At 54.1% G+C, this 27081-nt stretch overlaps 1 protein-coding gene across 1 annotated transcript in view; it reads right to left on the bottom strand.

The window, feature by feature from the left end:
• Nucleotides 1-27081, bottom strand: part of LOC116877012 (maestro heat-like repeat family member 5) — a 65996-nt gene that overhangs the window by 29584 nt on the left and 9331 nt on the right. The window contains exons 2-14 of the mRNA XM_032873461.1: nucleotides 26532-26704; nucleotides 25153-25298; nucleotides 23792-23920; nucleotides 20286-20445; nucleotides 18651-18703; nucleotides 7374-7481; nucleotides 6921-7037; nucleotides 6123-6242; nucleotides 5105-5251; nucleotides 4332-4454; nucleotides 3549-3628; nucleotides 2963-3098; nucleotides 1238-1333 (exon numbers count right to left, since the gene is read on the bottom strand). Coding sequence (XP_032729352.1) covers nucleotides 1238-1333; nucleotides 2963-3098; nucleotides 3549-3628; nucleotides 4332-4454; nucleotides 5105-5251; nucleotides 6123-6242; nucleotides 6921-7037; nucleotides 7374-7481; nucleotides 18651-18703; nucleotides 20286-20445; nucleotides 23792-23920; nucleotides 25153-25298; nucleotides 26532-26704 — 1588 coding nt within the window. The remainder of the gene's footprint in view (nucleotides 1-1237; nucleotides 1334-2962; nucleotides 3099-3548; nucleotides 3629-4331; nucleotides 4455-5104; nucleotides 5252-6122; nucleotides 6243-6920; nucleotides 7038-7373; nucleotides 7482-18650; nucleotides 18704-20285; nucleotides 20446-23791; nucleotides 23921-25152; nucleotides 25299-26531; nucleotides 26705-27081) is intronic.

Raw genomic sequence — 27081 nt, 5'->3', positions numbered from 1 at the left:
CCCCCCCCCCCCCCCCCCCCCCCCCCCCCCCCCCCCGCCCCCGTGCCATGGCACAGCCGATCCGGTGCTCCCCGCAGCCCCGCTAGAGAGGAGGAGGCATTCCCTGCTCAGAGCCCCTCGAGGCTCCTGGTTTCAACCCGTTTGGCAACACGCAGCCCTTTTCAAAACAATGCTTTTCTCTGCACAACCTGAACGTGCAGAATGACAGAGGAATACAAACGCGTACTGGAGCAGTTACACTGAACAGTTTCAGGCCCCATTTGAGCCTCTTTGTTAAAGCTATAGATGATTTCAGTTAATGATTCTAAAACGGTATTTGGAGATTCTGGAACCCAGCGGTGTCCTATGACCGCATCTGTGCCTTCCACGGTGGCAGACACAGCCGCTCCCAGCACCGCTGTGGGTGGTCACCAACATTCCCGGTGGGAACGAGTGCGTTCAAATGCAGATGTCTCCCCCCAGCCAGGCTCACACCTCGACTTCCCTCTGTGCACCTGCTTCAGCGGCTCCCCTCACGCCCACGAGGCTCCCAGGCCGGACCAGGTCTGGTCCTGCTGACCTAACCTGACCCTAACCCACCTGCCCCCCTCCCCAACTTAGCACCCTCCCCATGCTCCAGCCATGCGGAGCTCTCTCCATTCTGGTTCCTGCACTCACCGTGTGTCTCACCTCTGCTCCTGCCACACCATCTGCCTGCTGGGCCCTTCCCTTCCTTTCTCTATCCAGGGACCTCCTTGGTTCTCATTCAGGTGCCTCCACTGGGCCTGACCTCCGACCCTCCCACAGAGCCAGAGTCCCCTCTCTGGTTCCTCCCCTGTCCCTGGACTGTCCCTGCCTGTTGACTGGTCTCCTTCCTATCAAGGTGAGAGCCCTGGAGGTCAGTGAGAGAGTGGGAGTGTCGGGTTGTGAGTCCCCCCTCACAGCTGGAGACATGGCTGCAGAATGAGTTCTCTGGGAGGGTGGGCAGGTCCCAGTCAAGGTCAAGGCCTATGTCCTCATCCGTTCCCTTGACATGTGGCATTCAAGGCCCACTTACCACCATCACACCAGCTGTTAACACCCTCCAGTTGTCCTAAGACACGGCGATCCCCGAAGATGGCCAGGTCTGAAGCCTCCACATCCCAGGGCCACTCCCCACCCCAGGTTCAGGCCCTGCCTCCTTTGGGACATCTGCCTTTGTCCATCCTCCGCCCGGCCTGGGCCTCCCCAACCCGGCCGTGCGGCTGCCGGCCCTCACCGACAGCAGGAAGTGCAGCTCGTTGGTCGTGGGGTTCTGTATGATGAAACTCTGTAGCATCTGGTCCAGGGCCTCTGCGGTCTTGTTGTAGAGGGTCTGTGAGGGGACATGGAGCACGTCAGCAGCCGCCAAGCCCCAGCAGCGACAGAGTGCCGAGGCCCGTCGCAGGGCCAGAGTGCGCTGGTCTCTCAGCGAGAGTGGTGCCTGTTCCTGCCCATTCCCAAGGCCAGGATGCACACTGTGTGTGTTTACACCAGGCCCAGGAAGGGCCCTGTCCCAGTCCCCGTTTGGAAGCTGAGGAGACGGGGCAGTGGCAGTCTGGGTCAGACCTGCCCAAGGTCACAAGTTGCTCAGTGGCCAAGGTCAGTTCCTTCCCAGTGAGGCTGGCTTCTCGGGCAGGCAGCCTGCCGGAGACCTGGAGCCCGGGAGGATTTAGTTGATTTAGCGCTTTGGGGTTCCGTCTTGAGATTCCTCATCAGCTTTAAACAAGGGCCCAGTTTCCTTTTGCATTGGTTGTGGCAAATGATACAGATGGTCCCAAGTCCTGGGTCTCACGTGAGGGCCCCAATCTCTGCTGCTTGGCTCCTCGCGCATGCTCGGGGAAGGTGGCGGCCACAGGAAGTACCCAACCCTCCCCCTTGGGACAGCACGTCAGAGCAGAGCCCTGGGCACTGGCCATCAACTCCCTGGTTGCCCTGGGGAACTCGTTCCAGCTCTCTGTGCCTACCTCCGTCACCCGAGAACTGGGCGTGAAGCCAGCCCCACCTGCCAGGGTGGTGGGGCACACGGAATGGGAATAAACAGGAGCCCCGCCTGGTGTCTGGCACCAGCCTAAGCTGCCTGGGTGAGCCAGCCATGATGCTGTCATCTGGTGGTGGTGGTGGTCTGGAGTTCTGCAGGGTGGGGTGCGGGCCGGTGCCAGCCTTCCAGGGGGCTGCTTCTGTGGTATTGCCCTGGGCCCAGGGGACCCTTTGCACTCACACCCCCCACCCGAAGGGCTTGTCTGTTCCATTCCAGTCTGGACCCACCCTAGGGCTGTGGTGGGACGATCAGGGCCCAGGGCCTGGGGTGGAATTTGACTCTGCCTCTCCCATCAGACACCTTCATTTCTCTGAGCTGGTTTCCTCACCCACGGGGCGAGTGCTGCTGGGAAGGGGAACATCATGTCCATGGGAGCTGGCACCTAGCAGGTGCTCAGCTAACACCAGTTCCCTGCCCTTTACAGTAAACACTTAGGCATCAGGGGCTGGTGGTGCCCCGGGGAGATGGGTGCCTGCCCCTGCAGCAGAGGCTTTGCTTAACAGATCCCCGGAGGTGGTTGGGATCTGGCCCAGCAAAGGGTGGGCCAGCTGGGGCCTGGGTGGGGTGTGACTGGTTTAAGCAGCTTCATAGATGTGACTAAGCCCAGGGCTGCTTCCAGGGCTGGCAGGGACAGAGGCCACCTACACTCCCATTCACAGAGCATCCTCTGCACAGACACGGGACACCAGTGTCTGCTTTCATCCCGAGTTTCACACCCCAGCATCTCCACAACAATCGCCCCATGTCACAGGTGGGCAAATAGAGGCTCAGAGCAGTTAAGAAACATGCCCAGGGTCTCCTAGCTCTGTGTGCAGGGGGTCAGAGGCCTTGCCTGTCTAGCCCACACCCTGTCCCAAGCCACGAGCAGCTGGGGGCAGAGCTGGGGCCCCTCTCACTGAAGGGCACCCTGTCCCAGCCTCGCACCTGTATGTTGGGCGGCTCTAGAAAGAGACAGGTGTGTTTCTCCAGGACGTCCAGCAAGGGCAGGGCCAATACACTGTGTAGGCAGACGGACAGAATCCGTGACTTCCTCTCCAAGTCCAGGGGTGGCCTCAGCTTACTGTTTGGAGGTAGAGGGCAGTGAGAGAGGAGTGTGGGGGCTGGGGACAGCAGAGGGAGCACTGGCTGGGACAGACAGAGTCAGTGACCCCTGAGCCGCAGCCCCTCATGCTGTTCTGCTCTTGACCAGAGACTCAAGGGTACACGTCAGCCTCCCTGGCCTGTATGGCCTCCTGGACGGGGGAGTTTCCCGAGGGTTTGTAAGGGACTTGTGTGGCTGGTTAGGAGGAGTCACTTTGCAAGCCCTGCACCCCGAGCTCCCCTTTCCTGGACTGACCGGTCTCACCCCAGCCCTGGTTACACCATTGGGAACTACAGCAGCTCTGTTTTAGCAAATGATGGCAAATTTTCATTCTTTGGGGTGGGGGTTGATAATAGTGGCTGCTGTTTACTGAGGGCCTGTTACAGGCCTGCCCTGGGGTAAGGCCCTGTGTGGGGCCGGCGAGCCTACCAGAGGCTGGCGACGATGTGAAAGGCCTGCTGGCGAGTTGAGGTGCACAGCGTGTCCTGGGGTTCCTTCTCCATCAGCACCTGCAGATCCCCAGGTGGGCCCAAGTCACTCAGGCCAGGGCCTATCCCACTCCTGACACCCAGTCTCATCCTGCCTGAAGATCTTGGTGCCTGGTACTCCCATGACCCACAGGGCTGTGCTCCAGCTTCTCCCCCACCCATGGGGGCCTCTGTGACCCGGCTGCACTGAAAGAACTGGATCCCAGTGTTTGGAATGGCACAGGTCATGTCTGGACCTGGCTTTCTGCAGGTCTGCAAACTGCTCCAGCTTTCGTTGGTTCACAAATAACAGTGTGGTTGCAGGCACACGGGTGTGGCAAGGTGTGCAGAGCGTGGTGTCTGAGTCAGCAGGAGCTCAGGAAATGGTTATTATCACGCTTCAACTCGCCCATCACTTGCATGCTTCCTCCACTACCCTGTGATCCTATGAGCCCCAAATGTCTAGCGAGCAGTAGTCTGAGCTAGGGTGGTATTAGCAGAACGGATAGTGTAGGTTTTTTGGGCCTCAGCTACATCAGCTGTGAGGGAGACATTCCTGGCCAGTTCAGGGTCACTGCTGAACCAAGGCAAGGGGGGTGCATGGACGCACTCCCAGCTGCCGGAGCCTCTGAGGGGCTTCGCCACACCCCAGAAATCCAACTTCCCTACCCCTTGGCAATGCCTGCCTCTAGTGGATGCTGCTGGTCCCGTGAGGCCCTTCCTCTGCCCCAGGACCTTGACTCACCATCAGACACTCGAGGAGCTCAGAGATCTGGGAGAACTCGTAGCTGTGGGCTCCCTCGTTGCGGCTGATGGCCCCCACCAGCATGAGGACAGCGGTGAGGAAGCTCTGCTTCAGGGTCTCGTCCTGGCATGGGGTCAGGCCGTGGAGCAGGGGGTGCAGGGGGGCACAGGAAGGGCAGGAGAGGGAGTCACATGTGGCTACAGGGCATTGCTGAGGGGCTACAGCAGAGGCCTCGGCTGAGGCCACATATGTGGGGCTTTGGTGGGGGGAGCCTGTGTGGTTTTGTTTAAATTGTGAATATGTTGACAACATTTCAGTATCAGGCAGTGCTGTGAGGAGCCCAACGTCTGGCCTCCCTCAATGTGTGGCTCCTCAGCACCAAAGATCTGGGGTAGGTGATGGCCTCACAGGGCTTCCTGGCCCTCGCGGTCCCCTGGGATAGAAGCCCCAGATGCAGAGTATTGAGTAAGGGCAATGTTGTCCTGGGGGTGGGGTGGGAGTCCCCTGGCCTTCCGATGGCCCAGAGTGAAAACCACAGAGAATGAAGGCTGGGGTCATCATGGAAGCCTCCAGTGGCTTTGGGTGGGATGATGGGGTGAGGAGGTGGGGCAACGAGGAGGCCAGGCCTGGCTCTTCCTGACTCCAGGGTGGGGCAGAAGTGGGGAGGAGGGCTCTAAGGCCCTGGGAAGTCCTAGAATATCTGACCCAGGTTCTAGTGGGACCTGGGCTGTGACGAGGCCATGCTCCAGAGGGGTGGCCCTGGGGAGCCATACCCAGGAGCTATAGTGGAAATAGAAGACCATCCGCGACAAGATGTTGTCCACCCACGGGAGGATGTGCGCCTTGGCCCTGACTGCCATCTGACCGTAAGCGAGGAGCATGGTGCTGCTGGCCCACTTCCACTGCAGGTCCTCTGAGTTCTGACCACAGCAGGGGCAGATATGGAGGGTCAGAGCCCTCCTGCCCGTCCCCGGGGGAACGGTGACAGGAAGTACTCTGGCCCCTAGCTCGGTACTGCAGGATGGTGTTCTGAGTGTTGGTGAGACTCAGTTTAGCTCAATAGGAAAATAGAAGAGATGAAGTTGTCTCTCGGGGGTAGTGGTTAGGATGGGCCTGGGGGTTCCCCAGAACGTGCCAGAGTCCATCCCTCACCCTCCCTGCCTGGGGTGGGGGGGCATCCAAGACACCCATCAGATACCAGCCGAGGGTCACATGGCTCCACTGCCCATCAGTGACCAGGCCCCCTCTGGTTTGAGATGTGGGTCCCAGTCCCTGCTCTGCCACCTGCCAGCTGTGGGACCCTGAGGAGGCAGCCAGCCCTTGCTGGGGTGTTTGTTGCTAGCGGTGATTCTTCCCCATTAGTCCTAGTGAGCACCCTTGTGCCGTCCCAGGCACTGCTGCCGCCTGCAGGAGTTATCTGGGGAGCAGTGAGGACAGGGTGGACGTGCCATCCACTGGCAGGGGCCCAAGCCCTTGTCTCATGTTTCAGGCAGGGCCCGTGGCCCAAGTCCCATTCATGAACACAGCAGCCATCACAGCCCCTGCAAGAGCCGTCACTGGAGTACCCGTTCAATGCCAGGCCCATTTTCACCCCAACAGCTGGGGGGTGGCTGTCATTCAAGAGGAGAAAGGGGCATAGTGCAGGCAGACTGGAGGCCAGGATGCTTGCTGCAAAGCCTGTGCCCCTAACTGTCCCCGGAGACCCTCTGGGAGCCCCGGACCCTCATGGAAGGCGGGAGTCCTGATGCTCCGGCCCCCTGCCAAGGCCCCCAGCCACCCAAGAGTCAGAACCTTCAGGCAGGAGCTCTGGAGGCTCCATTTAATGGGCGTGCTCTGGCCAAACTGCTCCAGGACAGCCCAGACGTGGTCCAGGTGGCGCACGGCAGCCAGTCCTATGGTGAGCGCCATACCCTACAGGGGCAGGGGAGCAGGATCACTGATGCGGGTCACAGAACCAGCCTGGACTCTCACTTGGGAATGTGGAAATTGGCACCCAGAAAGGGGGGGGGGTTTGTCCAAGGTCACAGGGCATCTCCCTCCCATCCCCATGCTACTTAGGATATGCAACTCTGAGACCAACCCTGTGGGGGCATCATTTATGGGGGCTGGTGGGGGCTGTGGGAGGCAGCGGGGACGGGTGAGGCTTGTTACCTTCCTCTGCCCCCACTATCTCTGAACAGACGTGGGCCAGAGGAAGAAAAAAGGGTCCAGAAAGTAGATGAGTGACAAAGGAGAGGACACAAGCTGTGATGGGCTCAAGAGTGTGACCAGGGTCAGGGTTCAGAGAATGACCAGGATCAGGGTTCATTTTGTGACTGGGATCAGGGTTCAGGGTTCAGAGTGTGCCCAGTTTCAGGGCTTGTAGTGTGACCAGGGTCAGGGCTCAGAGTGTGACCGGGATGAGGGCTCAGTATGTGACCAGGTTCAGGGCTCAGAGTGTGACCAGGATCAGGGATCAGCGTGTGAAAAGGATCAGGTTTCTTCGTATGACCTGAGCAGGGATCAGGGTATGACCAGGGATCAGGCTAAGGCTGAGGTCACGATCAGGCAGCCCTGAGCTGGGCTGGGCTGGGGGTGCTGGGGCCTCACCTCCCTCTGCTTGGGCCACTGGTGGGATGTGTCCAGGAGGCTTCTCAAGTGTGCCCTGACGGTGGTGCTGTTGTCCTCAGCTTGAAGGATCAGCCCATAGTAGATGAAGAGAAAAGCCTGGGGGAGGTTCAGCTTCTTGTCCTGGGCCTAAGCCACTTCCGCCCGTCCCGACAGCCTGCCTCCTCCCCCGACCAGGCTCCCCTAGCCTCCCTGAGCTCCTGTTGCCGCCCTCAGGACCCTGCTCTGGGACCATCAAACCCCTGCCTGGTGGTGGAGTTTCAGGGGAGCAGTTCTAAGTCCTGATGCTCAGGCCCCTGACCCGCTGATTTCTTTGGGTCCCAGTGTCTTTCTAGGGCCCTGGACCTTGCTTTAGATGTGCCTCCTATGGCCAGAGCCCCTGGGCATGCGCGGTAGGCATGGGGGCTGCTTATGAGGAGTTAGGGTGTGGTCCACCTTCTCTGGGGGCTGCTCCTGGCATGTCCGGTCGGGCTTGGTGAGTGCCAACAGCAGTGCCTTGTACCACGCATCTGTGTTCAGGAACTGGACCGACTTGACAGCCATCTGTGAGCAGAGGGGGGTGGGCAGGGCTGGAGCGCTCGCTCCCTCCACCCTGCGGGCTGGAGCTGAGGCCTCCACCTTCCCCATCCCACCCCGTCCCACCCTGACTCAGAGCCCTGAGTCCATCATTCTTTTGGCTTCGTTCCCCTGAGTCTCCAGGGCCAGCCCTCTGATTTGCCTGATAGCCCCCAGGAACAAGGAACTCATTCCCTGAGATCCCCTCCCTGGAGGTGTTCAAGGAGAGGCTGGAAACCAGCAGTCTGTCCGTGTCCCCGGCACTGGGCAGAGGCTCAGACATCACAGAAGCTCAGTGTCAGCTGAAGGGGGCCCAACCAGAGTGAGAGTGCCGGGAGACCAGGGTCTGTCACCTGCGTTCCGGGCTGTCTCCCTGGCACCCGGCACGGTGCCTGCCATGTAGTCGGTGTTTGATTAATATTGTTTGGAAGGATGAATGAGAGATCAAATAAACTGATGACGTGTGTCTTCTAAACGTAAGTCCTAGAAGTTTCGCCCTAACATATGAGGACCACGGGGCTTCTCTATTTCAGTGTTCCCATTTCCACAGTTTGACAAGTCCAAGATTTGGATCCCCAGGTCTTTGGGGGTGAAGATATTCCTCCTAAGTTTGACCCAAACCCCCAAATCTAAAAGAAATGATCGATGAATGTGAAGATAGATATTTGAAGAAGTTTGTTCAGCAAACCCACCATAACTAAGCTGAAAGAGGCAGTAAGTTGTTTTTGTTTGCTTGTTTTTTTGTTTTCCTGCAACCCATTGTCCAGGGTTGGTATCAGGGGTGAAGAGCTTCACAAAGCAGTAAGGGACGGGGACGATCGTAGGCACGGCGAGCGCGCACATGCGTGACAGAGACACCACACGCGGAGCCTGGCTCGTGTGTAAGGAACGGAAGTGAAGACAATGTATCGTTTCAGCTAAGACTGGCCAAAAACAGGACGGCCGGAGGTCAGCAGGAAGTGTCCTTCGGTGGGAAGGGGATGGGCCACCGTGAATTTGGCTGCATCTGCTACAGTTTGAAATGTGTGCGCCTTTCCCCAGGCAATTCCGTTTCCAGGAATTCATCCTAAGGAGCACTAACAGGTGCCCGGGTTGGAACACGAGGGTCTTCATCCCGCAGCCTCGCGGTTGCCGGACGCAAGCCCGCCTAGAGCGCCTCCTGCAGGCGGGCCCTGCGGCGTCCTCTGGCGATGCTCCCTGGGGCCGGGGCGGGAGCTTGCAGCCCAGGCTGGAGGAGTTGTCTGCCTCAGGTTTGCCTGTGCCTGCAGGACGCTGGGGTGCAGCGGGGCCTGATGGCTACTCCAGGCCACAGACCCCAGGACCAGTGTCTGCTGAACCCATGGGACCCGCGCTGCCTGGAAGCCCCAGTTCTCAACTGGTGTCAACTTTGGTTCAGTGTTGCACGGGCCAGTGCCATAGCGGCTCATCCGAGGTTCAGGTTCAAAAACTCAGAAAATTACACATGCCACATCATGACTGATTATTGGCCCTGTTCCCCATGCTGCACTTTCCACCCCCGTGACTTATAACCGGAAGTTTGTACCTCTTAACCCCATTCACCTGTTTCACCATCCTCCCACCCCTTCCCTCTGGCAGCCCCCAGAGCTCTGTATTCAGGAGTCTGGCTTTTTGTTGGTTTCTTTGTTCATCTGTTTTGTTTCTTCAGTTCCACATATGAGTGAAATCATATGGTATTTGTCCTTCTCTGACCGACTTATTCCACTCAACATAATACCCACTATGTCCTCCCACGTTGTCCTAGGTGGCAAGATCTCATTCCTTCCTATGGCTGCGCAAGGTTTCAACGCCTTCTTTATCTGTTCATCAGTCGATGGACACTTGGGCTGCTTCCGTGTCTTGGCTATTGTAGATAATGCTGCAGTCAACACCTGACACCAGTGAGAATGGCAAAGATTAACAGGACAGGAAACACGTGTTGAAGAGGATGTGGAGAAAGGGGAACCCTCTTACACTGTTGGTGGGAATGCAAGTTGGTGCAGCCACTTTGGAAAACAGTGTGGAGATTCCTCAAGAAATTAAAGATAGAGCTTCTCTATGACCCTGCCATTGCACTACTGGGTATTTACCCCAAAGATACAGAAGTAGTGAAAAGAAGGGCCATCTGCACTCCAATGTTCATAGCACCAATAGCCACAGTCAACAAACTGTGGAAAGAGCCGAGGTGCCCTTCAACGGACGCATGAATAAGGAAGATGTGGTCTATATATACCATGGAGTATTATGCCTCCATCAGAAAGGATGAACACCCAACTTTTGTATCAACATGGACGGGACTGGAAGAGATTATGCTGAGTGAAATAAGTCAAGCAGAGAGAGTCAATTATCATATGGTTTCACTTACTTGTGGAGCATAAGGAATAACATGGAGGACATGGGGAGATGGAGAGGAGAAGGGAGTTGGGGGAAATCAGAGGGGGAGATGAACCATGAGGGACAATGGACTCTGAGAAACAAACTGAGGGTTTTGGAGGGGAAGGGGGTGGGGGTCAGGTGCACCTGGTGGTGGGCAGTAAGGAGGGCATGGATTGCATGGAACACTGGGTGTGGTGCATAAACAATGAATTCTGGAACACTGAAAAAATAAAATAAAAAAATGAACATAGAGGTGCATGTATCTTTTCAAATTAGTGTTTTTGTTTCCTTTGGATAGAGACCCAGTAGTAGGACACCTGGATCATACGGCAATTCTGTTTTTACTTTTTTGAGGACCTGCGTCCTGCTGTCCATGGCGGCTGCAGGAGTCTGCATTCCCACCAAGCGCGCACGAGCGTTCCCTTTGTTCCCTTTTCAGCACATCCTCGCCGGCACACTTGGTATTTCCTGTCTTTCTGGTAGAAGTCAGCATTCCGACAGGTGTGAGGTGGTATCGCATTGTGGCTCGGGTTTGCATTTCCCTGCCCACGAGGGATCTTGACCGTCGTTTCATGGTCTGTTGGCATCTGTGTGTCTGGGTTTTGACTGTCTTTATGGAGGTGTGTTTAGCTCAGAGTGGAAGGCATGGGTCCCTACTGTGGGGTGCGCCGCACTTTGACACGCGGACAGACCCACACAACCTCTCACCCCCCAGGAACTGGAGTGTATTCTATGACCCCACAAAGCGCTCTGACTCCCTTCCCAGTCGATCCCATCACTACAGAACTGACTGGCGTCACCGTGGACTTGTCTCCCCCTTTCTAGAGCGTTGCACACTTGGAGCCTTGCAGGAGGCACTGCTGTGAGTCTGGTGTTCTCAGCCCGTGGCTGCGGTGCTGCAAGGATCACACGAGCGCTTTTCCCTGCTGCGATTTCTACCTTCCCCCTTTCCCCGTGGCTTCCTCCACTTGCTTCGCGTTCTCCAGCTTCTTCAGGTGGAGATTTACAGACGGACTTCCTGTCTTTGGCTGGGGCACTGCTCTACTTGGCATGGGCTGTCTCCGGTTCGAGGCTGTTTGGGGTAAGGCCTTTGGAGGGCCGTGGGCTCCGAGCCCCGCCCTCTCTGCGCTGAGCTCGTCCGTCTCCCTGGCACCCTACTTGAGCAGTTCCCTTTCGGTTGGAAGCCCAGCCCGGTCTTCCGATCTCGGTTTTGGGGTTCGGTCCTTCCCCGGTCCCCGCTTTCAGGCCGGGATTGCTGGTGGCCCTGGTCACTGCTGCTGTGAGTGCACGTCTTGTTTTATAGACAAAGGCTCCTACTAACTGGCCTCTTGAACCACAAAGTCGCAAGAACTGGTGGGCACCGTCGTGTACTTAAAAACTATTCGAGCGCTTGCGACCTAATTCAGACTCCCGTGTTAGGGTCAGTCGGTCACAGAATGGGTTAGATGGACACTAACCTGCCAAACTCAGGGACATTTCAATACAGTGAGGCACACTGCAAAACAGGCACGATCCCCAACCTCGCAGCGTATCCCTCTTAGGTATTAGCATGACTTTGGCTCTGAGAAACCCCAAAGGCTTAGTTAAACAAGGAAGAAGAAAAAGAACAAAAAGAATGAGGTTCTTAAGCCCAAAGGGTCAAGTGCACCACCTTCTACCGCCTCTGCTTCTTTCATGTCCAAGAACTATGGTCCCGGAGCTATGAATATCTGCAAAAATGGCAAAATCTTACTAAAAACAGCCTAAAATTACAATGGCCATTACAGAGAAGATTCCAATGAGACAGGATCATTTACTTCAGAAGTGGACTTGAGAGCAAGGTTTCCTAGACTAAACAAACAGAGCAGGATGCCTAGTTTAATTGCAATGCAGAAGCTTCTAAAGTCTTCACAATCCCAGAAGAGCTTCAGTGGTTCATTGCAGAAGCCTAATAAGAAGGGAGAGACAAAAGAGGTGCCTGAAACAAGACACTGGGCCTGGCAGGACTCCTTTGCTCGCTCCTTCCTCCTTGACCTGAGACCTCAGGACAGTCTCTGGACTCTGCAGAGGCCATGACACGGTCACCTCCAAAAATAAAGCCGCTGGAGGCTCAGGGATCTTCCTGAGTATCTCTTATTTCTTGGTCAAAGGCCAAATGAAGCACAATCATTAGAAGAATTTCCTAAACCCAGGAAGGGTCCCCAAAATTTCTCTGAAGAATTTAGATTTCTTACCCCGGGGTACCAGAGCTTTGTCAGCAGTGCACCTGCTGGTGGGGGCAGGGAGCCCCAATGTGGAAGCTGAGGATGACATTCCGGATCCCCAAACTTCAAGATGATGCCCTCAGGGGCCACAAAAAGCAGCAACCTTTCCCAGGTCATTCCTAGAGCTCTCCTGGGCCTCACCGATTGCTGTCACTCAAACGGCTGACGACAGACAGGTCTGTGGCCGACTTTTTAAGGTCCCCCTGGAATGTCCCTTTGTTCGGAGTTTCGGGGTCCAGACGATAACCAAGGGCACCCGACGTGTTCTAGCTGCTCTGTTTGTACACGGAGCATCTCCCAACATTAGAGGATCGATAAAAACGTAAAATAGGATGGGAGGCCACTGGTCGGACTGAACTCAGGACAGCAGCTGAGCACTTTGGAAGGACATGGGTACAAGGCTGCAAACAGAAGTCCCCACGCTGTTGACCTGACAGCAGCAGCAGCCCCAAGGTCAGGGAGCAGAGCAGCAGCAGGCCTCCCGGGACTGGCGTCTCCACTGTAATCCGCTGGAGCGCTGGAGGAGAGCTGTACCCAAGGCCCCACGGGAACTGCCCACACCACGTCGAGTTTCCCCGGGCCCCATGTGGGCCTCCCAGGCTGACGGGGCTCATGGGGTTCTCGGAACTCAGCAACCCCCTTAAACTAAAATTAAATTAGTGGGAAGCCTTGCCGAATTCTGGTGGATCCCAGAGTGACGGGCTCTCCCAGGACAGCAGATCCCTCGGAGCCTGGAAGTTCTCCGTAGTGAACGCATCTGATTGAGTTCACAGGGAGTTTCTGTCTCAGCCAGAGGCCTGTCCCTGGAAAACGTGTTTTTTGTTGTTGTTGTTGTGTGACGGTCTCCATCACCCTGTTTGGTAGAGACCTCCTTTCTAAATTCAAAAGGCTGATATGTTTTGCCTTCATTGGAGAACTTGCCTTAGAATTTCCTGACCAATCTGAATATTTTATATTTTTTACAATCTGCCCTTGACATAGAAGAGGAGGAATTTAAACAAAAATCACTTAATTAATTACTGAGGGGCCTGAAAATCTGTGGGCCGTCTCTAGTACTGACACTGGGAGAAAGAGCCAATAAGGATTCACATAGATGTAACTATGTTTCTTCCCCAATTGCCTCAACACCCACTGAGCCCAGCAAGGCCTCATGCCAACAGGAGAAAGACCTGATGGCCCCGAGGGCTGATCGTTCCCTGCACCAGCCCTGGAACAGGCCATCTTGCTGGTCCAGAAACCTAATGGGCAGGATGTTGGTTTGTCCAGGACTGAGACGCACTAACAAGATCATTGTTCTCTCTTTCCCGGTTGTTCCGAACCCAGACTCCCTTCTGCTCCTGGTTCCACCAGACTCACGGGGCTTCGCTATTCAAAATGGCGGACATTGGGTGTGCCCGGGTGTCTCAGTCAGTTGAGCGTCAGATTCTTGATTTTGGTTCAGGTCGTGATCTCAGGGTCGTGAGACCGAGCCCTGCGTCAGGCTCTATGCTGGGCGTGGACCCTGCTTAAGTTTCTCTCTCCCTTTGCCCTTCCCCCCTTCAAAAAAGATGGTGGACTTTGTTCAGTCTCTTCCAGTGTCCCTGGACCCCAGCAGCCCGATACCTATTGGCACTGACTTGGAACAGTCGGCAAGATGCCTGGGCAGTTATGCCCCCAAGGCTCCCTGAGGCCCCTTTTTATTTGTCCCAAGTGCCCCCCTGAGCGTGAAACACCCCTGCATCCCTGGGAAATCGTGCCTCTGTAGGACGGGGGCAGCCACCTGCTGCACTCAGCTCCCAACAAGACGTCCAACGGCTCCCGCCGGGGCTGCCAAATGAGGAGAAGCTTTGGCAGATGTAACCCTAGGAAATGAGGCTTATTTGCAAACTGCACACGGGGTCCCAAGTTTTGTGACTCTCAACTGACTCAATGTTTCTCTGCAGCAGACTCACCTCCTATGAGATCCTTTTGCTTTCCCCACCCGAGCCCCATCTCCCAGGGCAGTGCTGCTCATCCCCCGTGTTACGATCTCCGCCCAGCGAGGAGAGCCCCAGGACGCGGGGGATGAGCAGCGCTGCCGTGTGAGATGGGGCTCGGGTGGGGAAAGCAGAAGGAACTCACGGGAGGGGAGTCTGCTGCAGAGAAACTGTGAGTCAGTTGAGAGTCACGGAACTCGGACCCCGTGTGCAGGTGCTCTGAGCACCTGTGCGTGAACCTTGTCCACCACCACGTGTCATGGGTAATTGACGCGTCCTTGCTACCCGACTCTGTTTTCTGGATGGGTCAAAGACTTCCCCTGCTGCAAGACCCCTGCCCTCACAGTGACAAAGAAACTGTTGGAGAACATGTTTCCCCCTTGGGGTGTGCCTCCCACTGTCCCCAGCGACGCAGGCACTCCCTGCACGGGGAGATCGTGGGAGCCTTGATGACCCCTCCACCAGCTTCTTAGAATTATCCTGCTCGTAATAGTCACAGCAACAACCCTACGGTCGGCCACGGATCACCAAGCCAACGACCTCCCCAAGACATGCCACGACCTGGGACTGTCACACTCCCGGGGTGGACAGAGGTGGCAGGAACCTCACAGTCATTGTGGGGGTGTTGCGAATGCCTTGGCTTCTGACCACACCTCTCATTAAGCCGTGAGTCTGACCCAAAGGGGACCACCGTTAAGAGAGACACACAAGAAGCCCCACACGGACTCACTTGTGCCTGTGACCTGTGGTCACTCTGGGATCTCCCGGTCAGCAGGGGCGAGGTAGATGCCTGGTAGACCCCTGCCAGCCCCCAAGGAAAGGTGCCGTACCCTGTTCCTCCCTGGCCCCCACCTCTTCTGCCTATAAATACTCCCGTGTGAGCACGACTTTGCAGCCCCCTTCTACACACCAGAAGGGAGGTTGCCCAATTCATGATTCACTGAATAAAGCAAACAGAATTTTACATTTACTCAAAAATTTTTTAAACAGTGGTAAATCTCGAAATCAGGTGCTATGATTCTTGCAACTTTCTCCCTTTTCCAGGATTGTTTTGGTTATTCTAGGTCCTTTGCAATTTCCGTGTAAAATTTTAATTTTTATTTAAAATTAACTATTTGAAGTAAAACATTATTTAATTTTTATTTAAAACTTTCATTTAATGACAATTTAAAGTTTTGTAGGTTGATAGGTCTTACACTGAATTTATCAACCGATTTTGGGAGAATCGACATCTTACCGCTGCTGAGCTTTCTTACCCATGAACATCCCATATCTCCACTTGCGTAGGCTCGTCTTTAACTGCTTTCTATACTGTTTGGTGCGGCCCCTGCGGACATTTTGGTAACTGTGTCTTTGTGTCTTTCATGTTTCTAATGTCACTAGGTCACTGTTATTTTTTATTGCTGGTCTATAGACATTCAGTAGACTTCTACATATTGATCTTATATTTTGAGATCTTGCTGATTTCTATTAGTTGTAGTGTTTTTAAAGCTTCTGTAAGGTTTTCTGTATATACCACCACATTGTCTGCCAAGAAAGTCAGTTTTAATTTTTCTGCTGCAAGCCGTGTGTATGTCGTTCCCTGGATGTCATTCCCCACCTTTTCTGACCTTCTTATGCTGGTTAGAAACTTCAGGGCAATGTGCATCAGGAATGCAGGGGTGGGAGCTCTGCCTCCTTCTGGTTTTCGGTAGGAAAGTGCTCAGTTGGTCATCTTTAGCTCAAGTTTCTCCAGAGAGATCAATGTCTTTCTACTCTTACTTTGAGGGCCATTATGATTATGATATTGTGATTTATAATACGAGATACATATTTGCTCTTGTCCCATTTCTGGCAGAGCCCCTAAAGCCCTTGGGACTTCCTAAGTGGTAAGAAAGATAAAGGTGTCTTTCGTTTTCACTCAAGCCTCTAAAACCACAACTGAGTTGAAGCTGATGTGGTCACTTTTGGAGAGCCTGTAGGTCGGTAGCCACAAGGTGGGAGATGACCATGATTAGAGGGTTGGAACTTTCAGTCCTATTGTCAACCTTCAGGGAGGAGAGGGGGATGATTATTGACGTCATTACCAATGCCCAACAATTCCTCAGTCATGCCTAGTAATGAAGCCTCCATAAACACGCGACAGGACTGGGGGCCAAGAGCTTCCATGTTGGCACAGGTATGGGGAGAGTGGCAGGCCTAGAGAGAGCATGGGATCTCAGCATCCTTCCCCACGCCAGGCCCTAGGGGTCGCTGCTGTCTGGCTGCTCCTGGGTTAGCTGCTCTTACAATAAACCCGCGGTCCAGGAATGAGATGTTCTCTGAGTTCTGTGAACCACTCTAACAAATGAATCAAACCCATGGCAGGGGGAAGGGTGTGGGGGAACCTCTGATTTGTAGCTGGTGGGTCAGAAGAAAAGTCACAAGCTGGACTTGCAGTTGGCGTCTGAGGTGGGGCGGTCTTTCTTATGGGACGGAGCCTTCCACCTGTGGGGTCTGATGCCGTCTCCTGGTCATGTCAGAGCTGAGAGGACACCCAGTCAGGGTCCACTAAGAACTGGAGAATCACTTGGTGGGAAAACACACATCAAATTACCAGTGGATGTTGCCTGTGGTCAAATGCTTTTCCTTAACTGAGAAGACGATAATTTCCGTACTTTATTCTGTGAATGTATTGAATGGCACTTACTGCTGCTCACATGTTAATTTGACCTCATGTCCCTGGAGTAAACCCCCCTTCATCGTGGTGTATTGTCTTTTTTTTGTATTTTGCTGGATTCATTTTGTGTATATTTTATTAAGGAATTTGACTTTATCTTCATGACGGGTGTTTATAGTGTTCCGTAATGTCTTTGTCTGGCTTTGGTATTAGGTTTGTTCTGTCCTCATAATGTGATTTGGGGCGTGTTCCTGCTTCTCCTCTTTTCTGAGAGAATTCATAGAGAATTGATAGTATTTATTTCTTAATTATGTAATGGAATTAACCCATGAAGTATCTGGGCCTGGAGCTTTCTTTGTGAGAAGGTTTATAATTACGATTCCAATTTCTCTGATACAAGACTACTTAGATTTTTTGTTTCTTCTTGTGTTAGTTTGGTAGTTTGTGTTTTTCAGGGACTTTGTCTATGCAATCGAAAATGCTTAATTTATTGGGATCATATTTTATTATTGCCATCCCATGCCTAACAGATGTGCAGTGATATTTTTTTTGTCTTGAGAGTGGCATTTTGTGTTTTTAACTTTTTTGGGTCAGGCTGTCAAAGAGCTTATCATTTTATCAAAGTTTTTGAATAACTTACTGTTGGGTTTTTTCACTATTATTTTGTTGCTTTAAAAAATTTCCTTGATTTGTACTCTAGATTTTATTATTTCCTTCCTTCTTACTTACTTTGTGTTCAATTTGTACCTTTTTGGAAAGCTTTTTAGAGAATAGATTTTATATCTTTCTTTTTTAACATAGGCATTAAACAAATTTCCTTCTGAGGTTGCTTTATGTCGAACCCTACGAGTTCTCACACATTGTGTTTTCATGATTGTTCAGTTCAAGGTGTTTTCTACTTTCTCTTGTGACTTCTTTGACCCATGGGTCGTTTAGAAGTGTACTGTCTAATTTCCGAATAGTTGGAGTTTTTCCACATACATTTTTGCTACTGATCTCTGATCTACATTCTGGTCAAATAATGTACTCTGTTTGATTTCAGTCTTTTTAAATTTATTGAAACTTGATATACGGCCCAGCAAACGACCTGTCTTGGTGAATGTTCTATTTGCATTTGAAAGAAACGTCAATTAAATCAATTTGGTTAATTATGTTGTTCAAGACTTCTCTATCCTTAGTGATTTTCTGTCTTATTTTCCTATTAATTACTCGTATTCCTGCAGCCCTGCTATTATATCTACCAGAAGCCACTTGTGACAGTGACCGCTGCCACTATTATTCATAACTGGAAATGTTAACCAGCATTTAGCGAGGCCTCCCGTGTATCAAGCACGGTGACAAGCACTTTGTGTGGATTATGTCCTGTAGTCCTCACAATGAATATTTGAGCGAGGTATTTTTATCCCCACTGGACAGACCAGGAAACTAAGGAACAGAGAGGCAAAGTAGGCTGCCCAGGTCACACAGCTGTGGTTGATTAAATCTGGACTCAGACCTAGGTCTACCAGGTGGCCCCGTCCCTTCTCCCAGCCACAGGAGCCCCTCACATGGGCTTGTGGTCAGAGGAGGCTTGCATGACACCGCTCCTTGGCTGTGGTGGCTCTGTCCACTCTGGCCTGCTTCCTCCCTCCCTGATCTCAGATCTGGTCTCCACATGCGCTCTGGCCCCTTGCTTGTGAATCCAGCATCCAGGATGGGGAGGAAGGGCCTTGTCTGCCGAACACCTGCTTGCACCTGGCATCTAGAGACCAAGGTTCAACTCCCAACTCCTCCAGGGACTCGCCCCAGGAGTCCCTTCCCCTCCAAGCCAGTTTGCTCATCTGTCACGGTGGGGCTTCTCTCTCCTTCCCCTCCCCAACCCCCACTTCCCAGGGCGAGCAGGTGCTTGGCTCCCCCATTGCCCCCATCATCCCCGCAGGAGGCCCTTGTGCCTGGGCCTCATCCCTACCTGGGCCAGGTGCTCTTCCCAACAGGCCTTGTCTCCCTGGTTGAAGATTGCCTCTGTGGGACAGAAGGGCATTGCTGGAGGCCAGGTTTGACATCCACGTGGAGGCTGGATCTCAGGCTCCTTCTCCTCTAGCCCTTGGGCACTGGACTGAGTCAGGACGAGTCTTGCCTCTGTTTGTCCTGGCTTTGTGAGGGCAGTGAGCTGGGCTCGGGCTCAAGGTCTGGATAGCTGGTACTCTGTGGCCCTGTCACCCTTGCTCTGTGATCTGAGGTGGCCCATGTTGCCTCTCAGGGCCTCAGGCTCTCTGACGGTGAATGGAGGAGTCCCTCCAGGCTTGGCCCATTTGGAATGTGCTAGAATCTCCTCAAGGGGGTGGGGAGTGACACCCAGAGAGGGATGTGTTGTGAGACTGGAAAGCTTTTTTAGAACTTTGGAAACTCAACCTCAGAGGGAGGGCTGCTTTGGGGATGGCCCTGGGGGTCTCAGAACTCACCTGGGCACAGAGGGACCTCTGCCCAGCTTGCCAGTCCCTGGCAGGGTGTATGAGGCCCAGTTAAGCTGGGACCTGCCTCCTCCCAGCCTCAGAGCCCAAACTCCCAAGCTCAGCCTCTGAGGCCTCTCCCGCTGGGCCCGGCCCCCCTGTAGATGGTGGGGTCACTACATCCATTTCCTCCCATGGCCCCAACTCCTCACTAAAAGCCCTGAGGTCTACACACACCATTCCCTCCTCAAATTCCTACACATTCCTCAAAGCATGGCTCAGGCTTGGCTGCGTCCTCCTTCAGGAAGCCCTCCCTGATTGCCACAAGAGCGGCTCAGTACCTTCTGAGGGCAGCAGTGTGTTTAGCTCACACTTGCGAGTGAGCAGAGCCTAAATGTAGCCTGGTGCTGGCCTCCCTCATGAGGCCGTGAGCTCCTGAGGGCAGGGAGCCTGGCATAGGGCAGGGCTCAGCCAGAGTTGGTTGTTTTGCATTACCTAAACACTCTCCCTGGCAAGACCACTCCCTGTGGGCCCCCCTCAGAGTCCTCAGAGATCCCACTGTCCAGGGTGTCCCTGCCCACGGCTCAGGGGCAGTGGCTGCTGTGGAAACACTGGTCCTGGATGCCACAGCCTGTGATGTGCTCCTGGGTGGCTCTGGGCTCGTCACACTGCCTGTGTGAGCTTGGCTTCCTTGTCCGCTAGTGAGGAGGAGCGCCCGTCTGCCTCAGTGGCAGGACTGTGTGGCAGTGCGCGGGCCCCACATCCATCCTGGACCACCTCCTGAAGCTGCCTTGCTTCGTTCTGCTTCTGTCCCGGCCACTGTGGACATGCTTACTGTGGGAGCATGGGCCAGGGGGGCCGGCAGCACAGCTGGCTGGCCGGGGTCTCCTTCAATGGGAGTCCTGATGTGGCCTGGGCAGGCCGTGGGGCCGGGGGCTTTGGAGGGCACTTGGACCACTGCCCATCTCCCCCGCAGGGACACACTTCCCTGTTGGGCATGTGATGCCTGGCTCTGTGTGTGAACCCCCCGGGGCAACAGTCTTGCTATGCTCCCTTCTTGTCTAACCCAGCCACTGCCCTGGGGACCCGGGGGGGCTGCAGAGAGTGGCCAAGGCGAGGCCGGGGGTACCTCAGGCCCCTAGGGCAGGACATACCGGTAGAGGTCAGGATGCCCATCACATAGAGGAGGCTGCGGTGTGGGAAGACGCCCGTCAGGACCTCGGTCTCCAGGTGCCGGGCCACTACCCGCCACGAGTGCCTACAGATGGCCAGCAACACGTTGCTGGCCGCGTCCTGGTATGCCTCTTCCAGCTCCTGGAGGACGGGGGACAGAAAGGAAGAGTGGGCATCTGGGCAAAGCTTTGGCATTTCATATACATGGTCGGGTTTGGCGGGTGGGCAGTTTTTGGCTAGGAAACGAGGGCCAGGATAGCCCAATGTATACAGTTGGCAGGTGAAGGGCAGGCGCTACCCCCAGGGCTTAGGGCTTCCTGTGACTCTCAACACCCTGGGTCCTCCTACTGTTCCAGAAGCCCACGGTGCTTCTTGCTTCTGAGCCTGGAGTGCTGTCCCCGCCCACCTCTCTGTCCACATCTAGTCCCGTTTCAAAGCCCACTCCCAGGTCTGCACTCAGGAGAAGCACCCTAGAGCCCGTCAGTGTCGCCTTTTGTCCTGGGCGCCGGGCAGCTGGGGACAATGTCACGGCCTGTGATTCCTTATCCTCGTGAATTCAGAGCCCCAGTCTAGGCTTCTGTGTCCGAGGAGTCGGGGTGTCGGCTGCTGGGGGCAGAGGCCCACCCTGGTCTGGTGAGGCAGAGGCTGCGGGCACAGAGGAGCCAGGCTCTGTGTGGCCACATCTGCTTGTTTCAGGTTCCTCTTGTCTCCGGTTCTGGGTGGGAAACACCGTGTGGTGTTTCTGTGGCTGGTGGTGTGAGGGCAGGGCCCCAGGGTCAGCCCTGGGCTGAGGCCAGGGGTCCGTCCCGCGTTTGGTGGCATCTGGAAGTGAAGGAGGTCCACGGTCCCTCCCTGAACGCCCTGTGATGCTGCTGGAATCCTCGTATGAAATCATCGCTGTTTATAATTTACTCCAAGTTTCCATACAAGGGCTTTCTCATTAAGGTGGTGGATTGAAGCTGATTTTGCTCTTTCAAAATAACACCTCAACAAGACGACATTTAGGAGATGATTTAAAAAGGAAAACAGCAGCCACGTTCCGAGAGCTGGAGAGCCGATGAGTGAGAGGTAACGGGGCTGAGCACGAGCCACGGGGCCGGGTCTGCCATTGCTGGGAGACTCGCAGGGGGCACATCTCCCAGACCTCTGCAGCCAGGGGCCCAGAAAGGGTGCGGCGGTTCAAGAGGGGGTCAGGTGCCCGGTGCTGTGCCCACTCCGCACACATGCAGGGCCCAGCAAAGTCTGGAGGCTTGGCCTCCGGAGGGGGCAGGCGAAGGTCTGTGGCGGGAAGCCAGGCCCTCCACCGTGCTGCTGCCCGGGGGCCCCCCGCTCTGGCCGGACAGTGTGTTATGGTCTTCTCTGGGAAATCTGGGCAGCCCAGGACAAAAGCCACAGAGGTCAGCAGAGGCGCCGGGCTGCCGTGGGCTCACTGGTAGCTACAGTGGACCCTGAGAGAGAGAGAGAGAGCTCCCTCTCCGCGCTAACCATGGGCAGACAGCCACGCTGGAGAAGCCTCGGGTGTGGGAGACAGAAACCACCACCACACACCCCACGAAACCCAGAAAACAGCTCATTGGAGGAAATGCCGGCCAAACGGAGAGATGAAAACTTCAAGAGAAGCTGTTGTCTTTAACATCCTGAGAGATAAGCGGAGGTATTACAACCACAAATGCTATAAACAGCATGATGTGAAAAGGAACATTCTGGGGACAAAATCAAGATCGAGGGAGAGTCGAAGGCATGAGGACCAGACCCAGAAATGCAGCGGGAGGTCTGGGAGACAGAGGGAGCCGACGAGAACATCGGGGACCACAGAGCAGCCCGCACGGGTGTGTTAGGTGTCCCTGGAGCCTTGGGGGCTCGAGGAACCCAGGGGGTGAGACCATGAGTGAATTAAGTGAGGAATGTTCCAGAAGCAAAGGGCCCAAGCAGCCAGACTGCAGGAGGCAGGGCTGGAAGGCATGGTGGCGAGGGACAGACCCAGAGTGAGGCGTCCTTGGGGAGCTGTAGGGCGTGCAGACGCAAGGAAGAAGGCACGTCCGTCAGCAGGAAGGTGTGGGCGGACAAAGGTCTAACAAAGGCCTGACAACCGGCTTTGAGTCTCTATGGCTGCATCGGGCAGCGAGACCACCATGGGACACCGTTACCAACACGACAATGATCTTGTCGAACGGGAAAGTACTGAGCTGCAAAGCAAACCAAAAGTTTATTTGGGGTCTGGGAATCCCAAAGGAATCCCTCCCCACCCCCAATCCTATTTCAACAGGAAACGGAATCGTGCTTGGACTGGAGGAGAAAGAGTTTGTACAGACAAAAGCCACAGGCTTATTGAAGCCGTTTGAAAGAATTACGATTGGTGTAGGCAAAACTAATCAGCATTGAGCTACACAGGCTGGGTCGCCATGCTGGTTGTTAGGTCGGTGTTCAGCGCAATAAGCCTCGTTCTGGGAAATGCGACACAATGTGGCCGTTTGCGGTCAGCTCGGCCTGAAGTACACACTCATCCAGGTGTGGGCGCCGATGAGATCCAGAAATTTCCAGAAATGCCTGGTCTCAAGCTGTACTTCCCAAACACACGTTCTCAAGAAGCTGCTGGAGAGTGTGTCTCCGAAGCAGGAGAGTGAGCCAGGAAAGAGGAAGGCTTGGGGTCTCTGAGACGCTGTCCCTGGCTGGGATGGGCTACGGGGGGTCCCAGATGGGGTTGTGGATACCAAGACACCAGCAGACATGCTCAGTTGGCTGGGACCTGGGTAAGGACATGCCTGCTCTCCCCTCTGAGTCCTGGACCAGCTCATGCTACATATAGAAGTGCTCGCACTGGGCTGCACTGGAGACCTAGCAGTGGGCAGTGGCGTGTGCGGAAACAGGTGTCACCCTGCCTCCAAGGGGCTCTTGTCCATCTGAAGGGAGGCTGAGCCAGGCCGCCCCAGATGTCGGTAGGCTCTGCTTGTCCTGCAGCCCTCTGCAAGTCCTGGGATCTGAAGTCCCCGAGGCCATTGACAGACCTGGGGAAGGTCCTGGGACCCGGACTGCATCCTGAGGTGGGGCGGGGAGGAGAGGTGCGGTCTCCAGCAGGTGGGACCCAGAAAGTGGCAGCAGAGGCTGACTTAAACCTGGAGAATGGGTGGGGCTCATAGGAGGGCTTCCAGAGGCTGGGTGTGGGAAGCAGGCATGGGAATGGTAAAGCAGGTGGTGGTGGGGGACCCACGGCAGAGACTTCCAGGAAAGGGCACTAAACCGCAGCTGACATTCAGCTCCTCCATTTTTGGGCCCTGTAGGCTCAGACAAGCAATGATCTCTCCGAATCTCATCTTTCTCAACTGTAAAACGGGCACATGAGATTGTCCCTCTGAAGGGGCTGGTGGTAAGAAAACGAGAAGGACAGAAATCGCAACCACAGGGCCAGGCACCCCCACCATTGTTTGGATGCTGAGGGCAGCAGCCTGCATTCCCAGAAGTAGCCTATTTGCTGGGATGGGAGGCACACCGTGGACTTGGTCATGTTCTCCAGGGCCAGCTGCATGAACGATTTCTCCCAGGCCTCCTCCAGGGAGTCACTGGATTCAATGACTGCCTCCAGGACGTGGAACAGCCGGAACTTGTGTCGGGAGGAGATCTGTGGGTGGCAGAGTGGGCAGAGATTCAGAGACACGTTGGGTCTGGTCACACGGGGAGTGGCTGCCAGTGAAAGCCTAGGTGTGAGGAGGCTGCTGAGGCCAGAGGGAGAGGATCACAGTGGATGCACTTGGCCATTTGTCCAATAACAATTTAGTGAACATTCACTATATGCAGGCCCTGAACTAGGTTTTACAAAGACAGACGAATAAAAGTGTCTCTATCCTTAGGAACTGCTATGGGATTTTTTCTTATTTTTAAAAAAATTTAAAAGATTTTATTGATTTATTTGAGAGAAAGAGAGAGAGAACACACACATGAGAGCACACAAGTGGGGTAGGGAAGAGCAAGGGGAGAAGGAGAAGCAGGCTCCTGGCTGAGCAGAGAGCCTGATGTGGGGCTTGATCCCAGGACCCTGGGGTCATCACCTGAGCCGAAGGCAGGTGCTCAATCAACTGAGCCACCCAGGCGCCCCTGCTATGGGATTTAAAAGCATTCTGCCTCTATAGTCAGTTCATTCATTCATTGATTCATTCACCCATTCATTAAAAATTAATCAGATCTTCCCCCTAATTATCTATCCGTCTATCTACCAACCTATCCAAACATCCATCCACCCACCCATCCATCCGTCCGTCCACCCACCCAACTATCCACCCATCAACCCATCCAAACATCTATTCAACCATCCACCCACCCACCTATCCATCCATCCATCCATCCACCCACCCACCCATTCATCCATCCACCCATCTATCCACCTACTCATCCATCCATCCATCCATCCATCCATCCATCCATCCCTCCACTCATACAACCATCTATCCATTTATCTGTCCATCCACCCACCCACCTACTTATACATCCAACCATCCAACCAACAATCCAACCATCCAACCATCTGTCCATCCATCCATCCATCCATTTATTTGTCTCTGCCACTTAATTGTTCTGTGACTTAAGGCAGATCACATCCCTTTCCCAAGATTGTTTTCTTATTTATGGGGACCATAGCTTCTATACCATGAGGCTATTCTGAGGGTGACCACACCCTCAGAACCCTCATATTGGTCCACCTTCCTCCCTCCCCACTCAGCCTATTGGACATATGAGGACATCAACTTGCCCCAAATCATTTAGCTTTACCAAAGAGCCAAGATTTGAACTGGCCTGGGGTCTGGCCCTCCCCTCTACTCCCCATGCAGTCCCTCCAATGGCTCAAGCAATTCCCACCTCGGGGTTGTCTACAAAGTAGTCATGGATCGTTTCCAGCACCAGGTTGGGGGCCCCATAAGCCATGTTCTTGATCTTCTTGATGATGTACTTCAAGCGGAGGGGGTCTGAACTATTCAGGTCCCGGAGCATCTTGAAACAAATGGCTAAAGAAGATAGAAAAAGGTGTGAGTGTTAATGTGCTGTGGGAAGATTACATTGTGCCATCAGGGATAAGTGGGAAGGGAAGGAGTAGGGCCAGGAATGGGAAAGAATGATCTGAAAATGAGGACTGAAGAACTGAACACATTGGGAATTCCTGACTATCCAAACAGTCCTCCTGGAGTTTGCAATAGGATAATAAGCAGGAATGCATGAAGGCTTCACACCTTTATACACCCAGGCATATTTCCATCCATTCATTGATTCAACCACTTTTTCATGCATCCATTTATCCAGTCGTCTATCATCTGCCTACCCATTGATTCATCTATCCATCCACTCACACATTCACCCATATGTCTGTTTGTCCATCAGTTCGTTTATCCATCCACCTGTCTGTCCATCCTTATACTCACCCATCAATCCATGCATTAATAAATGTATCCATCTATCCATCTGTCATCCATTCACTCACAAATTTATCTACCTGTCCATACACCCATCCATTCATAAATTTATTCACCCATCCATCACACATCCACTCAAATTAGCCATCCATCCTTCTGTCCCTCTATCTATTCATTCATTTACCTCTTCACACTCCAACTAGTCATTCAACATTCAATGATGTTCCTTCTGGGTCATCACAGGGCTGTGAGTGAGGGCTCAAAGAGGAGTCAGCACCTAGCTCAGTTCTGAAGGAGCCTCCAGGCCATGGGAGTCCTACCCACTATCAGTGGATTCTGGTTCTGTAGTTCTATAAAAAGCCCTGGGCACACAGAGAGGGGAGGGGCAATACACCCCTACAAAGATGGAGGGACATTCAGGACTGGCTACTCAGAGGAGGTGGCAACTTAACTTTGCCTAGAAGAATGAAAGCAAGTCATCCTTTGGATGAGGGGGAAAGGATTCCTGTGAGAGGGCTAGGCCTAGACTGAGGTCCTAAGGCATGAAGAGGTGTGGGAAGAAGGTGGAAGGTGAAGTGGGAGGGAGGGAGTTATTTTTTTTAGCCTTTAGATGGTGCCTCAGGAGGCATGAAGAGGCCAAGAAGCATGTGTAGGGCTCTCTGCTAAAAATCTCACTATGTCCACAAGATCCTTGATATCCCCAAGACCCCAGGGGTGTGGATTCCTTCTGGCCCTTATCCCCAGGACTTTTTGAGTGGAGGGACCTGATGGGGTCTGCTGAACCTGACCACCCCATCTCCACCCTGCCAGAGTCCCAGGGCTGGTGATCACCTGCATTGTAGGCTTCCTCCATGAACATCTTGTGCTCCTTGGGCACCAGAGCAGCCTGGCTGCTCTGTGACTTGCAGAGCAGGATGGTGGTGGGGTGTGACTGTCTGTCCCTGTGGGCAGGTACCTTCATGTAAGATAGGTCCTTCGTGGATCTGGAGACAGGGGAGAAGATTCTGAAATGGAAAAGAGGTCCAGGGTGTATCTGGGCACCTTTGTGTGCATTCACGAATGCAAACCCAGTAGACACTGAGAGCCATGTTGGTCAGGATCAGGCTTGGCAATATCCTTCTGTGTGTCTGCCTTTCTGTTCAATGGTCTGAATGAACTCCAAAGGGGGAGTAGGGAAGGAGTCTGGAGGCCTCAGAGATGTTGTTAAGTAGGCAGCATTGCCTGTGGGCCTGGAACGGACTGACCTCTAGCAAGTGTTGGTGGCAAAGACATAACTGGCAAGACCTGGAGGGCTCAGGGTATGGCATCCCCAGATCCAGCTCTTATACCAAGTTGGAGGAGCCAGTCTTTTCAGGACCACACACAAGACTGCCCTGGCTAC

This window comes from Lontra canadensis, unplaced genomic scaffold (genome assembly GCF_010015895.1).
Source record: "Lontra canadensis isolate GAN:19392208 unplaced genomic scaffold, GSC_riverotter_1.0 scaffold49, whole genome shotgun sequence".
NCBI lineage: Eukaryota > Metazoa > Chordata > Mammalia > Carnivora > Mustelidae > Lontra > Lontra canadensis.
The sequence above is the reverse complement of the archived record's forward strand: the minus strand, read 5'-3'. Positions and strand labels throughout refer to the sequence as shown.